Source organism: Antechinus flavipes, chromosome 1 (assembly GCF_016432865.1).
Source record: "Antechinus flavipes isolate AdamAnt ecotype Samford, QLD, Australia chromosome 1, AdamAnt_v2, whole genome shotgun sequence".
In the NCBI taxonomy this organism is placed as follows: domain Eukaryota; kingdom Metazoa; phylum Chordata; class Mammalia; order Dasyuromorphia; family Dasyuridae; genus Antechinus; species Antechinus flavipes.
In genome coordinates this window covers 23,402,125-23,419,210 of record NC_067398.1, presented here as the reverse complement: position 1 = coordinate 23,419,210, position 17,086 = coordinate 23,402,125, and the positions used below count along the sequence as shown (strand labels likewise).

General features: G+C 35.9%; 1 protein-coding gene across 1 annotated transcript in view; it reads left to right on the top strand.

Annotated features, from left to right (window-relative positions):
• The window catches only part of LOC127543953 (cadherin-related family member 3-like), a 40,838-nt gene extending 38,089 nt beyond the window's left edge, over nt 1–2,749 (top strand). The window contains exon 12 of the mRNA XM_051970348.1: nt 1,607–2,749. Coding sequence (XP_051826308.1) covers nt 1,607–1,746 — 140 coding nt within the window. The 3' untranslated portion in view covers nt 1,747–2,749. The remainder of the gene's footprint in view (nt 1–1,606) is intronic.
• Nucleotides 2,750–17,086: the final 14,337 nt, after the last annotated feature.

The following is a 17,086-nucleotide window of genomic DNA, read 5'->3' as shown; positions in this document are numbered from 1 at the left end:
CTCAGACAGAACCAAGTTGTGCTTGATGAGGAGGAAAAGTCTCTTGGTCAAGTCTATGTTAAAGAATGTCATGATCTGCATCTTTAGAATGAGAATGAGGTGAGTTTGGTTTATTTTGAATCTGAATCTAAAACTTAAAATTCAAAAACCCACTCAGTTTCCAACAGATAATATTGACTTAGAGGATAGATTTGTGTGCTGGAAGGGAAATGTGATTTTTGTCACTGTTGTTACCACTCTTAGGCACTTCATAATTGGTAGGTAGGTAGATTAAGTTATTAAAGGTCCCTTTCAGCTGGGACACATTTAATTTCAAAGCTATATTCACCTTCTATTGTAGGGTCATACATTTAGAAATAGTTAGTGGGGGGTGATTGGTTAGAAATCTCTAGTTGAGGCTTTCAAATTTGCATATCAATTGATCAACAAGCATTTATTAAACTGTGTGATAGAAGCTTGGAAGAAAAAAAGTGGCAATGGAATAGTGCTTGTCTTATTCTCAAGGAAATTGCTCAAGGTCACACAGATTTGAATTCAGATTCTCCAATGCCAAGCCCAGTGCTCTTTCTAGAACAATATGCCATCTTTATGACGCTATCTATTTATCCTTAAAATCTTCATTTGTAGAATGCAGGACTGTGCCTGTTTAGGAGTATGGTATAATGAAAAAAAAAAAAAAAAAACTGGCCCTGGAGTTTTTAGGCCTGGGTTCAAATCTTTCCTCTGACAATTTGTATATATTTTTAATATTTTGTATTGTGTTGTATCATATATTTTCATGTCTACGTGAGCTTGAGCTATTTACTTTGTTACTCTTTCAATTTTCTCATCTGAAAATGAGGGTACATAACATGGCTGTGGTATGACTGGCTCTGGAGTTAGAAGATGTGTGCTTATATTCTGCTTGAGATGCTTATTACTGTATATTCTCAAGCAAATCACTTTACTTACTTAGGCCTCGGTTTCTTCATCTGTAAAATGAAAGAGTTGGACAACATGGCTTTTGATGTCTCTCCCAAATCTTGTATTTCCTATAATGCTGTTTCAATAAAAGTTGATTCAGTGGATTAAAATTTTACTTTATACTCAAAGAAGGACAGCCCTTCCCACCCCAGAAGTAAAGAAGGAGGGAAAGCTTTCTAACAATAATTGCTTTTCTTAATTGAAATGGACCACTTCAAGAAAGGGTAAACTCTACCTCCTAGAAGTTTTCCAGGTAAAGAGTAGACAACTTCTTGTTGGGTGGGTTCTGAGGGACTAGATGGTTATTGAGATCCCTTCTGGCTCAAAAATAGATGAATTGTCTTTTGGGACAGATTTCGAAACTGTCCATTTTCAGAAGTAGCAGCTGTGTCTCTTTTGCTTTATGTCTCATAGATAACCTTGTGTCTCAGCATTTTGAGTTTGCCGTTGTTTTCCGGGATGAGTGGGATGCTCAAATCTCCCAGGCTTCATCCTAGGGAGGCTTTTTACCTTAGAGGATATCTTGAGCCTTTCCATGAAGTCCTTTAATGTCTATTCTTAATGTTTGTCATTTTTATACAGAGCCCAATTTGGAACAACTCACTACTTGTTTTGTCTCTGTTCTATGCTTTTCCTCCTACAGTTACAGGAGATGTATATGAATATAACAGCAAGTCGGGAGCTCGGAAATGGAAGAAGATGCCTAGAGCACCAAAGGATCTGGTGGCCAATGTACAAACGATCTCAGAGATGCTCCCTATTGATGAACCTATTCAGGGATGATATATCTACATCTTATCTTACACGTTACAAAGAATCTACAGAATCCCTCTCAATACTTTAACCATTGTCTTTTGCTAAGTGGAATGACATGTATTTTTAACTCTGTTTTCCAAAATTAAAATGTAAATTTTGGACAGTTGCATGCCTTCCAGCACATGAATAGTCAAAATTTAAGCTCTGGGGACAGACTCGAAGGACTGAATTTTAATCCTCAAGAGTTTTCCTGATGGCAGCAAAATTCTTTTCTCATTTAATCAGCTTTTTTTTTTTTTTTTTTTTAACCTTCTGCAGAACTACTTGGAATGATTTCTTCCAGTTACTGGTAATCATTCAAAATGAATGATTTTTTAAAAAGCTCAATTGATCTGGCCTTTTAATTTTCTTTTTATAGTTTTCGATGCAAAATGGCCCTGCCAACTCTTTACTTATTAATGGCTTGTAAATGCGATTTTGCAATCAAGGCTGTCACTGCCATCAGTGAAGTCTGTGACATCTTGTTTTAGTAAATGAAGTTTTAAAGTCCACCAAGACTATTGTGCTTCCTAATTCATATTTGTAGAACACTCTAAGAAGGTGACGCCTTCTGATAACTCCTTATAACAGCACTATGTGGTAATTCATTCAAACATTCTTCTCCCTATTTGATAGGTGAGGAAAGTGAGGATCAGTGACTTTCTTCTTCAAGATCACAAGTAGTAAGTGTCAGAGCCAGTGTTCTAACCCATGTCTCACAAGGTCAATAATCTTTTAATAGAAACTACAAACCTAGACTGACCTGGTAAGTCAGATAATGCTATTCTTTTCATTCTCTTGGGCTTAGACAACAGGGTGCCCATCATGACCAATTTCTAAGTCTGAATCTCCATGCACAACATAATAACTAGTATTGAGCTGGTAATTTTATAATAACTGGCATTTACATAGGTTTGCAAAGCATGTTACATTCATGATTTCATTTAATTCTCATAACTACTTTAGGAAATAAATTTTGTTGTGTAATTGATTTCTGACTCTTTGTGACCCCTCGGGGTTTTCTTGGCCAAGTTACTGGAGCGATTTTCTTTTCCATCTTATTTTATGATGAGGAAACTTAGGCAGATAGAGTTAAGTGACTTGCCCAGGGTCACAGAGTTAGAGGTTGAAGCTGGATTTGAACTCAGGTCTGCCTGACGACATACCTAATACTACATCATCTGGAGAGAAATACTACAAGAATTATTAGCTTCATTTTTCAGATCATGAAATTCAGATTCAAATGACTAGGCAAAGCTTGCCCAACTAATGCATATAAGAGGTGAGATCAGAACCCAGTTCTCCCTAACTCCCAGCCTCATAGCACAATGGAAAGATGCAACATAACCCTGCCTCTTGATAAATCAGATCCCCAAAAGAACATTTTATGCAACCAAATAATTGAGGAAAAAATTGCTTTTGTGAGGAAGAGGTGAGAAGGCAAAGATGAATTATCAGGGTAATTGCCTCAGTGCTCCATCCCTCTCTCATCATAAACACAGCTTTAAGGTCTTTTTATAATCTAGTAACATATACCAAAATTAATGGATGCATACTGGGTGCTGATGTACTCTCTATTTCCAGTTTTGAAGAGGTCAAACTGTTTATAGTACTGAAGAAGACTTTTAAGATGAAATTGGCCCATGAGATAGAAGGTAATTTAGAGAAACTCCACCAGAATATGGAAAAGGATGATTACAATTCACCATTGTATAAGATCAACTTGGGAATGACCGATGCCTCCATCCTGATGGGCCTGAAAATCCAGGGATCTCTTGGATATCTGGTTTATCTTTCTAATGATTAGGCACACACTGGAACAATCTGATGACCTTCATTAGTTTAAAGTTAATTTCCATAGATTCATTCTTCAAATTATTTTACATATTTTATTCAAATATTTTTATGTATCAAATATATTTTATTATACTGAAACAAAGAGTGTTGTAATAAAATAATCTTGACAGACTATAACATACAATGAAATTCAATGAGAATAAATACGAAGTTTTACACTTGGGTTTAAAAAATCAACCTCAGCTACATGAGGTTGAAGATATGCTAAGGATTTTTTTTGAAAAAAAGAACTGGGGGTTTTGACAAAACTCAGATTTATTATGAGTTATCAAGGTGATATGTGCTCAAAAATCTTAGACTGTGTAAGAGAATTATAATGTCTCTGATTAAGAAGTCTTGGTGTATTCCATCCTAGGAAGAGCATTGGTAGAATATTTAGGAGAGGTGCCATTTAATTTGGATAATGAAAAGTTGGTAAGTAGTCAGAGATTGTCCATGATGGTAAAAGATTTCAAAATCACGCCAGATAGTGAAGACTTGGAAGGGGGGCACTGGTTGGACTTTATAACTATCTTTGAACATGTGACATATTTCTTTGGAAGAAGGATCAGTCTCATTTTGTTCAGCTCTGGAGGACAGAAGAAGGAGTAATAGGTGGGTATCATATGAAGGAAGATATAGACTCCATATAAGAACAAATTTCCTAACAATTGTGACTATTCAAAAATAGAATGAGCTACTTTGGGAAGGGTAAAAACAAACATTAATTAGATACGGTACCAGATACTGCACTAATTGTTTTATAAATATCATCTTATTTGATTTGTTAGGTATGTGTAGAAAACATGTTAAAAAGTCTCTGACTAGACTTTTCCAGTTTTATGATCTGCTTTTTTGAAAACAAAGAAATTATTATAGTTTTTGCCTCCTTCTTGCTCAAATACAACTCTCTATCTAGAATGGAGAATGAAATTTCAGGTGAAATAAATATTCTCCTGTCTTGCAGTTAAACCCTTCCCGGGACCAACAGGCACATTTGGATTTTTTCTGGCAAAGAATCTAGTTATTTGCCTATCATCTGCAAATTCACTTCCATTTGGTAATCATGTTTGGTTTTGCTTTCAACTCAAAGTTCATGGCCCTTTGCCCATAATAAAAGATTTGTTTATAGGAAGTAAAAAAAAAAAAAAGTACCAGCCTTTTGCAATCAAAATGTATAATTATTCCCATAACACATAAGTTCTCTTGTCCAAGTCTCTTGGACAAGCTTTAAATAGAAAAAATGGCATTTTTATTATGTCCTTGATATATTGTAAACATTATTATTAATCAGTATAGCTGCTGAGACACTGCCAAAGTCTATTCAGGCTAAAACAAATTCCATTTGTGTTTATTTTATGAAGAGAGGTGCCTAGGTGGCAAGTTTAAAAGGCTCGTGTGGAATCTTTGAGAATCAATATAAACAGACACCACTGCATTGTTCGACAATTCTTATCAGACTGATGGTTATGGACTATTTCCTAATCCATGGCTATCTAACTGAATCTGTAGGAAGTCAGGAAGACCTGAAGACTTACTGAAATACTTGACTCTGTGATTCTAGTGAGTCACTGAAGCTCTTTTCTCACTTTTCCATTTGTAAAATAAGGAAAATAATATCATTTACCTCCCCCCCCCCAAGGGTTGTTGGGAAAATAAAATTAATTAACATAAATAAAGCACTTTGTAAATCTTAAAGTTTTTTGTAAATACTAGATGGGATAAATCTTAATAATTCAGAAAGGAAATCTCTAAGACTCTTTCACAAAGAAGCAATAGGAGAAGCAATATCTCCTTTCATTGCAGGGTAGAAAGTCTACAGATGTAGAATACTGTATAGACTGCCAGATGCATGATTGATGTGTTGTTTGATTTTGTCAAACTGTTTTTTTTTTCAATTTCTTTTTAAATCTTTGTTACATTGTGTAGAGGGAGGAGGGATGTGTTTGGAAATGAATGTAATATAAACACAAATGACACCGGTAAAAAAAAAAAAAAAAAAAAAAAAAAAAAAAAACAAATAAGAGAAGAAGGCCCCTAGCATGATGGGCAGATCTTTTATATTAGACTTATGAAAAGGTGTGGACACTTGTATTTAATAATAAAGTTGTATATAATGGTTGTTGATCTTTGTTCTCAACGAGGACCAACATGACATCATTACATTAGAGTTGAGTTATACTGTGTCCAACTGTGGCTGATCAGACTAATATGAGCTCATAATGCATTGCCATAGGTTGGACACAAATAATCCCTCTGAACATTTGGGGTGGCTTCTCTAATTTTATGTATCTTGCATTTCTTCTGAGTTAATTTAATTCTGCTTTGCTCCTAGAGAACGGCACTTTCTCCACAAGGGCACGTCATGCTGGGTGATTCTATGTCATCGTCTCCTGTGTCATACAATCAATTCTAAAGTTCTTAAGAGATCCCTTGAGAGTGTCCTTGTATTGCTTTTCCTGACCACCTTGTGAGTGTTTGCCATGTATGAGTATATAATGGGTGTGAGTGAATAGGTTAAGATTTGCATTATGATGGGAATGCCCAGTATCCAGGACACGACAGATCAGTCATTTGGTCAACAGGCAATTAATATTTCTTAAGTGTTTTCTGTGTAATAGGTATGGTGCTAAAGACTCCAGATACAAAAGAAAACAGAGGCAAGAATAGTAATATTTCAAATATTTCACATTCTACTAGGGGAGAAACACAAAAATAACTAGTTATACATAAGATACGTAGAACAGATTCATTGAAATATTAAAATTGATCCATGCTTCCTTTTTTTTTGGAAATGAAAATAGTAGTATTTATATCTTACTTTTATCTATCTATATAGATAGATAATAACTATAATGATAATTTAGTGAAACTATGATTAACATACTTGTTCCAGAGTTATCCTCAATAAATATGTGGATTGATTTTAAAAAGTCAACAACATATCAACTTAATGAGCTGAATTAAGCAAGCTGTTGATGTTGCTAAGTGACTGGGAGGAATTAACTTAAGGCTTCTAAAATACTTCCATATATTTCCACATTTCCAAAGTTTCTACAGCCTTTAAGGTTTGCAAAGAATTTTATGAATTTTATCTAATTTGTCATGCACATTAATCCTCACAACCCTTTGAGGACAGTAGTAGTAATATCATCATTCCCATTTTACAGATGAGAGAGATATTATCTTCATTTTCCTGAGGCTGAGAGAATAAGGGATTTGCTCATGGCCATATAGTTAACAAATAGGGATTCAAATCCAGGTTCTTATAACCCCTAGTCATTTTAAACTTCTTTTAAGTCTGCCATGATGACTTTTATTTTTTATTTTTATTTTCTTTGGCTGAGGCAATTGGGGTTAAGTGACTTGCCCAGGATCATACAGCTAGGAAATGTTAAGTGTCTGAGACCAGATTTGAACTCAGGTCCTCCTGACTTCAGGGCTGGTGCTCTATCTGCTATACCATCTAGCTGCCCCCCATGATGACTTTTACATGAAATGAGGAGTCTGTCTTGACCCTGAAATAAATGCTATAGGAGTTTGAGTGGTGAGATGGTAAAGGAGGTCTATCACTGGTATCAATGAAGATTTTCATGGTCCTCTAAGTCAAGGTTCCACTTTTGGCATTTACAGTTATTTTGCCATACTCAGACCCATGTGACTAAACTCATTCAAGATCAAACAGGCAATGCACATATTGAATTCATCTCAATACTTAGTATGTTCTAGGTAATGCTGAAATCTGATTTAGCTAAAGCTTTTAGTTGTCATCAGCTTTTTCTGTCATAAGACATATCTGTAGAGATAGCATGGTGGAATGGGTAATCAAGAAGGTCCGCCTTCCAGTTCTGATTCTTATTAGCCATGTGATCCTGGGCAAGTCACTTAATCACTTAGAGTTGATCTACTAAGTCATGGGGGATGGCAATCTGTCTTGGAAAAGGGAGTACACACACTAGAGTTCTTTGCAGTCACAGATCCATCCTGAAGTCTGATATTTCCAACATCACATAAATATCATATGGAAGAAAAGCTTGTTTGAGTCCATAAACTGAAAATAAATAAAATTACAAAACCCCACAAGTTTAACAAAATGGGTAAATAACCATGAAAATACCTATCAGTAGTAATAAAAAACCAAAAAGAAAGGAAAAAAAAAAGAAAAACAACAACCAAAAAACCTCAAACTACTTGCTTTTGTTTTGGGTGATTAGGACTTTACCCCAGCATGAACGATTTAAGATTCTGTTATTTCAGAAGTCCAGTCCCTGGTTTAGCTCCTTTTCTATTAGCAGCCAAATATTCCAGGATCATAGTGCTCATTTCCTCCCCTTGGTGGTCATATTCCAGGTAAGCCTTCCACTATTTGCCCCAAACACAACAATGACTAGTCGTGACTGTTTAGATCCAATAAACAAATACAACAGTATGGAGCTGGAGAGGTCAGTACTACTTTAGAGATATGTCCAAGACAGAGTAAAGCTGCTTGCCATTTTGTTTCTTTAAGTGATCCAAGGTGATTCTAGTTTTCATAAGAGTCAGACACATATTGACTTCATTCTCAGAATGAATTTCCTTTTGTCTACAACAGTGTCATTGAGACTGAAAGCTCTCTCCCAGGGTTCTTTTCTCTAAGGTGTGATATTAGAGAGGATGTTCAACAGCTTAGAACATTCAAAGAGTTACAAAAGAGCTCTTAAGTTCCAAATATTTTACTGTGCAGGTATCTCTTGAGAACGAAGAAGGGAAGTGGTTATCTAATTCCAACAAAACAAGCCAGTTATTTATTCCAAATATAACTTTTGAATAATTACCTTGATTTTCCACCGATAATGAGTCCTGGCCAAATAGGAAGCTGATGGGACAAGACACAATGAACAAAGAAAGCTAAAATCAATCTCAGCCAAGTTTTCAAGCTCTTTTCTTGGTATTGTATCAGTAACCCTTTTCTATCTCACTCTGATTCAGGCATCTAGACTGATATATCAGGAAGGAACATTTGGGCCAGAACAAATGAAACAATGATACTCCTTTTGCTTTCAATTAAACAGAAGTTGTGCCATTGTAATGAGGATTTCCCCTGGTTCCAGTTGACTACATGGAAGCTTTAGGGCTCTGGGGTTCTATTGATTCAGACTTGAAGGATTTTACTTGGAAAAGACAAAGATCTTTATAGTTTAGTGAGCAGTAAAAGTTGATGCTAAAAGTTAAGGAATCCCAAAGAAATCATAAAAGAGGGAAAAGGATCCACTTTGCAAAAATGTAGCAGCTCTTTTTGCAGTGATAAGCGGTTGGAAATTGAGTGGATGCTCATGAGCAATGGTTGAATAAGTTATGGTATAAAGTTATTGTTTTCTAAGAAATGATGGGCATAAAGTTATTGTTCTCTAAGAAATGATGTGCAGACTGATGTCAGAAAAACGTGGAAAGACTTACATGAATTGTTGCTAAGTGAAGTGAGCAGAACCAAGAGAACATTGTACATAGTAACAACAAAATTAGGTGATAATCAACTGAGATGGACTTGGCTCTTTTCAACAATGAGGTGATTGATTCAAGGCAATTCCAATAGATTTGTGATGGAAAGAGTCATCCAAATCCATAGAGAGAACTATGGAGAATCAATGTGGATCACATCATTATATTTTTATCTTTTTTTTTTTTTTTTGGTCATTATCAACAAGGAATGATCACTCTGAGTATGTCCTTTTAGGAATGGTCCTTCTCATACTTGTTTTGTTACCTAAGGATTTAAGCTCCTCAGGAAAAATAACCTTGCTAGCTTTGCCTTTACCTATGGGAATACAGAAACTCATTATTTTTCATAAGCTTTTATTTCAAAGAATTCATGGGGAGAGGGGAAGACTAACCAATTATAGAAAGATATATTAAAGGACAACATCTTGCAGAGGGGGCATAGCAGGATCCACCAAATAGTAACAGCAGCAAGACCTGTTACCAGACAATCAAACAAATGCTAAACCAGTACAGAGGAAGTTGAGTAATTAGAAGGAAGGTTGAACCACCTTTGTGTGCTACCAGAATGACATTTGAATCCTGTCCCTACTGGTGTATGAATCAAGAATGTGTACAGATTATGTCAGTGATCTAGAGTGATCTAGGATGAACGTTTGAGCTAAATTTTCAGAGGTGAAAGGGAAGAGTGGTTCTTTTAAACATCATGGGGATGGGAAGGAGAAGACAGGGATGTATATGACTGAAAATATAGTCCTGGATTTCTAAGGAAAGTTGGAATTCAGGCTATGTTTGTGTAGCAAACTTATTTTACATAGCTGCTAGCCTGAGCTATATATAAACTCAATAAAGTTCTTAGATTAATCCAGGTTTGAAATCCCTTGCTGCTGAGCCTAGAAAGTCAAGATGGAGGGAGAATTAGGGAATAACAATGCTGTTTTTTTCCTGAACAACTACTTATTTAGAAATCATAATAACTCCAATCTCGAAGGGGAAGAATTTCTCATTTACAAGACTTCCGTTAACTATGGTTGATATAATTAATTCCAGTCTCTATGCCCACTAACACTCTCCCCTTTATTTGCCAGATGGACTTCATATTTTGTGAAAACAATGGTGGAATCCTTCTTTTTTCACAGAGAAGTATTTCTTTTTAATTTCAGATATGTGTTAGCCATGATAATGTTGACAAAATTTTCACTGATTCAATTCTTACATGCTGAAATTAACTTATGGCGATCACAAATAGCTCTCTTATAAAAAGCATGTCTTGGGAGTGGGGGACCCCATTATTAAAGTTCCCTATAGCATGACAATGTCATAAAGAACCAAGGAGCAGATGGTTAGGATTGATCTGAGGGGGATCATTGTTGAATGCATTTTTTTCAAAATAAAAATGGAGGAATCATGAGTGTGGCAGAAGAGTCATAATATCAAAGATCTAAAGTGTCTGATGGAACTCTTAGTTCAAACCTCTTAAGTTATAGGTGAGGAAACTTAGGTTCAAGAGGCAATTGCATTATCCAAAATTACACAAGTAGTGTCAAAAGTAGGATTTGAAGCTATGTCCTCTCACTACTTTTTCCATTGTACTATGCTACCTCCTTTATCATCTGCTCTTGAGCCCACATCTGTTACTCCACCAGTGAGAAGCAAGCAGCATCTGTCGATAAAAAGCTATTTAAAAAAAAATTTAAAAATGAAGGGCTAGAATGCCCTTTAAGTCCAAAAAAAAAAAGAAATAAAAAAATCTTGTGTGGAGGAGTAAAAAAAAGAGAGAGAGAGAGAGAGAGAGAGAGAGAGAGAGAGAGAGAGAGAGAGAAGAGAGAGAGAGAGAGAAAAGCAAGCAGCAAAAAGTAACTGGATGGGGGGGGGAAATCTCAAACTGCCTGGCTAATGAATGGCTAGATCTGGGAATCAGTCATACAACTGAACAATAATAGTTCCTAGCAGTATTTTTTTTTTTTTTTTGGCTATGGTTATGAGTAAAGAATCATATATAATTATATAATGCTTATGTAGTGGACTTCTTTTGGGCTACTTCCCCAATTTGTACCTTTAAGATTGGTATCTCAGGGGGCTAACTGCCTTCAAGCTCGAGGTACTCTGTGGCTGTGGGCCTGTTTTCATAAAACAATAGTGCACAGATCCTTATTGGTGCTCAGCTGCTAGGAAGAATAACCAAAAACAAAAGCATCCCGGAAACCTTTTCCCTATTAACCTGAGAGAATCCACTCCCACAATTGCACTGGACATATATGAGCCAGATCATTTAAATGTCCAACACTGCAGGGCCTTTTACATGGTATCCTTATGCTGCTCTTCCTGGGCACATTGTTCTTTGCTAAGTGAGTTGCTTAGCTGGGTGCCCTGGTTCTGTTCCTTTCTAGAAATGGCCAGGGTAACTCACAAAACAACTCCAATCTTGTGCCTTGACTGACTAGACCTGTTCCTTGATGAGAGCAGTAGTTCTTATGGGGTGAACATCTCTGTTGTAAGATGACACAGTTGATGGGAATGGGGAGAAGAGAGAAATCCCCTTAGCTTCTGCAAGAGACAAGTAATTATTCCCATTCAAGAGTTGAGTTCTTTCATAGTTGAAAGACACAGTTGAGTCTCTTTTCAACTATTAGAACTCATACTCCTCAGACAGAGATCCTCCTTCTGCTAAATGGTTTGAAAGTAGTCTTGCTTTTTGAAGAGCCAATGGCTATTTGGCTCCTCAAACCACAGTGAAGAACTTTCCTACTTTTTTAGAGAAGGGTGAAAGAAATAAGGGCTATCATTACATTATATTCACTTTGCAATTTCATTCATTCTTTAATCAAAAAATATTTATCAAATGTCAACTGTGTACTAGAGAATAGGTGACACAAAGACTTATAAGACAAAGTCTCTGCTCCCATGGATTTACCAGGGGAAGTAGAACATGAGTTTATGATTAATGCCATAATAGAGTCAAAGGAAAGTGCTCAGGCAATATAAAGGAGGGAATCAGCAAGTTTTCATGGAAGGCATGGCATTTGAAAATTGCATCCTAAAAGATGAGTAGGTGTTTGATAAGTAGAGATGGGAAAGACTGCTCAAGGAAAAAAAAAAAGAGTAGGATATTCTGAAAATGAGAAGAGTCATAAAGATCTGAGTTCAAATTCTACTATGTGAATCTGAGCAAATAAATTAATCTATAGATCTCAGTTTTTTCATCTCTAAAATGTTATTATTATTATTATTTTTTTTTTTGGTATTTTAAGGTCTTAACACCTCATGGCCTATTACTTGTCCATTCCCTTTTTTACCTTGTTTTTGGGAAAATCAATTGATTAGTGGTGGCTTGATCAATTCCTCTCACTAAACTTGGTAATTAACTCCATTATGTCACGTATGTGTCGTGATTCCATGATTCTACTGAGAAAAGGAAGCAAAGGCAACAATTTTCCCAGTGGCTTCCCCAGAAGCCATAAGAATCTAGATAAAGCAGAGAGAGGATTCTGGGAAGATGATGGGGTAGGTCAGTAAATTTCAAGTTCTCCAGACAAATTAGCATCTGAGGGTTAATGTAGACTGGGGAAAAATCAAAAGGACTTGGGCCAGAACAGGGATCCTCCTGGCACAACCTAAGAAGATCCAAACTAGAATTTTATTGTTATATATTTTGAATCCTCTCTGATGTTCTGCTGGGCACATGACAGTGTTCTATTCTCTTCTGTCTTGTTTTATTTTCTTTTCCTATTTTTTTCTTTTTTCTATTCTGTTCTATTTAAATAAACAGATGTTTAAAAAAGAATCTAGTTAAATCTATATGCACCCTAGACTTAGAATAATAAAACAAATGAAATAAGTGCTGCCATTCACAAAAAAAGGGCTAAGGGGCAGTTACTTTGAGTCGCAGAGAGCTAGCTGTTACCTTAGAGCACCCTCTAGTGCTGGGTGGAATGCATAATAAACATGTGCCTAATGGTGCTTGGTCCTTATCATAGAATAGGACCAGGCAAGTGGTCTCAAATGTCCTCTTGGGAGTTACACTTTATAACTGGATAATTTCAAAATATTATATAATTAGATAGGAATTTCAAAAAATGCATAATTATTTTTGAACTGTCAGCATATTTTTGAATGACATTTACTGCATATCAATTTTCTCTTTCATTAGTAATTATCACTTACATGAAGGCAGAATGCCATAATAGACAGAGAGCCAGCTTTAGAGTGAGGAGCACTCTGAGTTCAAGCCCTATTTCTGACACTTACTGACCATCTCATTATATAGAAGTCACTTAATTTTCAGTATACCCCACGATTCTCTGGGATCACAAATACCAGTTGAGCTGATCTGTTTGAGTGAAGGGAATTAATATACTGGGACTTCCCATTATTAATAAAAGTATAGGATGGGACCAATCTCCCCACTCTTCATCTGAATGTTCTTAGGCTCATAGCTTTAGAGCTGGAAGGTGCTTGAGAGTTCACCTTATCCAAAATCTAACTTCACAGAAGAAAAAATTAGAGCCCAGATAAGATAAAACATATGATTAAGATCACTCAGTAACAATAGTAGAATTAAGAATTAAATCCCAGAACTTGTCCTAATGTACCATCCTACCTCTAGTATGGAGATGCCAGAATACCACCTCTGAGTTTCATATATGAGAAGCAGGTACTCTATCTAACAATTAAATAATCAACAAGTGTTATTAAGTATCTACTATGGGCTAGCTACTGAACTGTGTTAGTGTTTATTATGAAAGATACATTTTTGTTATTGATATTTTCAAGGGGAATGGAGAAGTTTTTTTCCTCTAACTAGCCTTATTCAAACAGTAAATTAGATATTCTAATTTAGGGTTAAGAAGCAATATGGCAAAATGAAAAAAAAAAAAACAAAAAACTTTGGAGTCAGGAAGACTTAGATAAATCTAGAACTACCTATGACATGTACTGATTGAATCTCCCTGAGTAAGTCAATATCCCTGTCTGAAAGGCTATATAGTATAGAGCAATGGTGGATAGAACAACATTGATAGTTGCTAAAGAACTATCCAGCTATGCTATGAAATCAAATATGCTATGAAATCCCTATGCTCATGAAATCAAATGTCTATGTCCCCCCACCTTGTGGGACTGATCAATTCTCCCAGATGGGGACTTCTAGACAACCAGAAACCCAATGAAGAAGCCAATATTGGAATGGTCAGTTTGACTCAATATTTCTCTCTCTGAAAAAAAAAAAGGAAATGAGATCTTCTCAAATCCTAATGCCATAGCTATAAAGAGGGATTAACCATAATACTTATGTCTGTCAGTGAACAATGTAGGAATGATGGCTCCTCTATATCTATCAATCCCCAGAATCAAAGGTCAATCTAAAATTGGCTTTCCTCATAAAGCCCAAGCTTTAGTTTCTCCAAAGCAAACCACCTACAAAAGACTCTTTTGGGATACAATTTTAGCCCCAGGTCTGCGTCTAGTGGTGAGAAAATCACTACCTGAGGTATTTGAAAAGGATTTTTAGAATCCAATTATTGTGTGTGCTTTTATTTTAGTTGCTTTAAAAAAATCCTCCTAGCAGCTTGATTCTTAGGTCATAGAATCTCAAAGTTGGAAAGGCCATCCAGTCCAACTCATCTCTGAATTAGAACTTTCCTTACAGCCCATCTGTAAAAAAATTATCAAGGTTCTTCTTATAGACCTCCAGGGATTGGGACATAGTATCTCTGGAATCAATCTATTCTACATTTCAGAAAATTATAACGTTGGGAAGTTTTCCTGTAGCCCAAATTTTCTGCTTATAATTTAAGATCCCAGATCTAAAGACAGTTATCTGCAGTTCTATCTCATTCAAAACCCTCATTTTACAAATGAGGAAGCCACTTTTTAGAGAAGTTAAATGATGTGCCCAAAGTTGAGCACATAGTAAGCAGCGAGAGATAGGATCTTCATTAAGATCCCTTGTCTCCAAATACAGCCCCTCTCCTGCTTTACTACACTGCTTTCCATTGCTCCAAACTCTTTCTTTTGGGACCAAACAGACCAGTTCTAATTCTTTTCCCCACAGCTCTACAAATACTTGAAGAAGACAAACAAGCTTCCATTAAACCTCCTTTTCTCTGGACTAAACATCACCATTTCCTTCAATGGACTCTCCCATGAGATGATTTCAAAATTCTTCATTATAACCTGGTGACCTCTCTCTGGATAGTTCTCTAGCTTATCCTTCCTAAAACATGGTACCCAGAATTGCCAAAGTTTTGTCTGATCCTGAGGCAGAGTTCAGCAAAACCAGGGGTGTGCTGGAACAATTGGCAAATGTTACAAATCAAGACTTGATTTTCTTGTTTTAGTGATTATATTGACTTAAGAAAGTGATGGATAAAATGTTAAGGGTTCAGATTAAACTTAAAAGTCTTTTCCCCCTAGAGAGCCCCCTAGAGAAACTTTTGCCAGAACACCCCGAATAGACTTGTTTTGGAAGCTTGCCTCTCTTAGGGAAGTCTGCAGTCACATTTACTTTCTGGGCTGCAGTATTACACTATTTGGTAGGTAGATAACATATGCTAAAAGTAAAAAAAATTATAGGGTCTTTGGCTTGTTGCTTATACCAGTCATCCTTAGCAGGGCTAAGAAGAATAATTTAAGCTCTCTCAGTCTTTTTTTTTTTTTTTAAGACCACTGGAATCTACGGAACAGCAATTTGAAAGTTACATTTTTGTAGGATACAAGGAAGTTGAGATCATCATCATCATCATCATCATCATAACTGATACTCATAAAGACTTTAAAAGCATTTAGTGAACATAATCTAACTTGACTCTCACAACATGCCTTTGAGGTAGATATAGAAAGCATTATTATTCCCATTTTACAGATGAGGTGCTAACTTACATAATATCACAGAGCTATTAAATAGTAGAACTAGATCTCAGTCCCATGTCATCTGACCCAGATCAGATCTCTTTCTGCCATATAGCAGCCTTCAGTAGTAACCATTGCTATCTTTTTTCTGGATCCCACTGACCCTTTCTCTTACTTAGCTGTGTCATTTAAGGCTAAGAAGATGAAATCAGTTTTTATTTGCTTCAGAACCACAGTGGAATGAAAATACTAATATGCTTTCCAGAGGGTTGGGTAGTTTTCTGGACTAAGGCTAATAGGACTAAAAGAGTTTAATATTCCCAGTGGAACAAGTTTAGAATAATCCTGATATGTAGCTAGTACTGGCTCCACAACACTTTGTCCTAAACTTGGTTTACCATTTGATTCACTTAGACAGCAAGGGATTTTTCAATGATCATATTCACTGTTTCACAGTGGAGAAAGAAGGAGAATATAAAGAAAGAGGATAGAAATAAACAAATACTTTATTCTTCAATAAAGTGCATTGTGTTACTTATGTCTCATTTGGTTGTGTAAACTCCAGATTTAATTGCTCCACTGACTCAGAGGCTTTTGTTTGTTCCAAGTACAACCTTCTCCCCCTTGTCCTTCTTTTTCAGCATTCTGTTGAATTCATTTTTATTTTCATTCTTCTTGGTTGTGTAATTGCTGATTTACTAATTAAACTTCAAAGTTAATCTGACCTGGAAGTCTTTTGGGCTAGGGCAGTTTAATAAGAGTAGACTCCAGAGCTCTAGAGAACCTCCCAGCCTTCTTACTCACATACTTAATTGGTTTAAAATCTGACAGGGAGATCAGAATGAAACAGGAGTCAATTCAATTCAATTTAACTCAGCAAACTTTTTAAAAACACCTACTAAGTGTAAAGCATCTGATTAGCTGGAGATGAAAAGATAAAAATGAAAAAAAAAATCCTTGCCTTCAATGAGATTACATTCTTTTCAATTTTTTCCGTAAAATCACAGAAAAATATTTTCAGACGTTACAGAAATATATTTTCAGACATATTAAAATCTGTTTTCTATGGAAATCTTTTCTAATCTTAGGGTTTAGCTGACTAATTTCCATTTAAAGTAATTAATCTAACAAAATGCTATCCCTCCCTCCTTCCCTTCTTCCCTCCTTC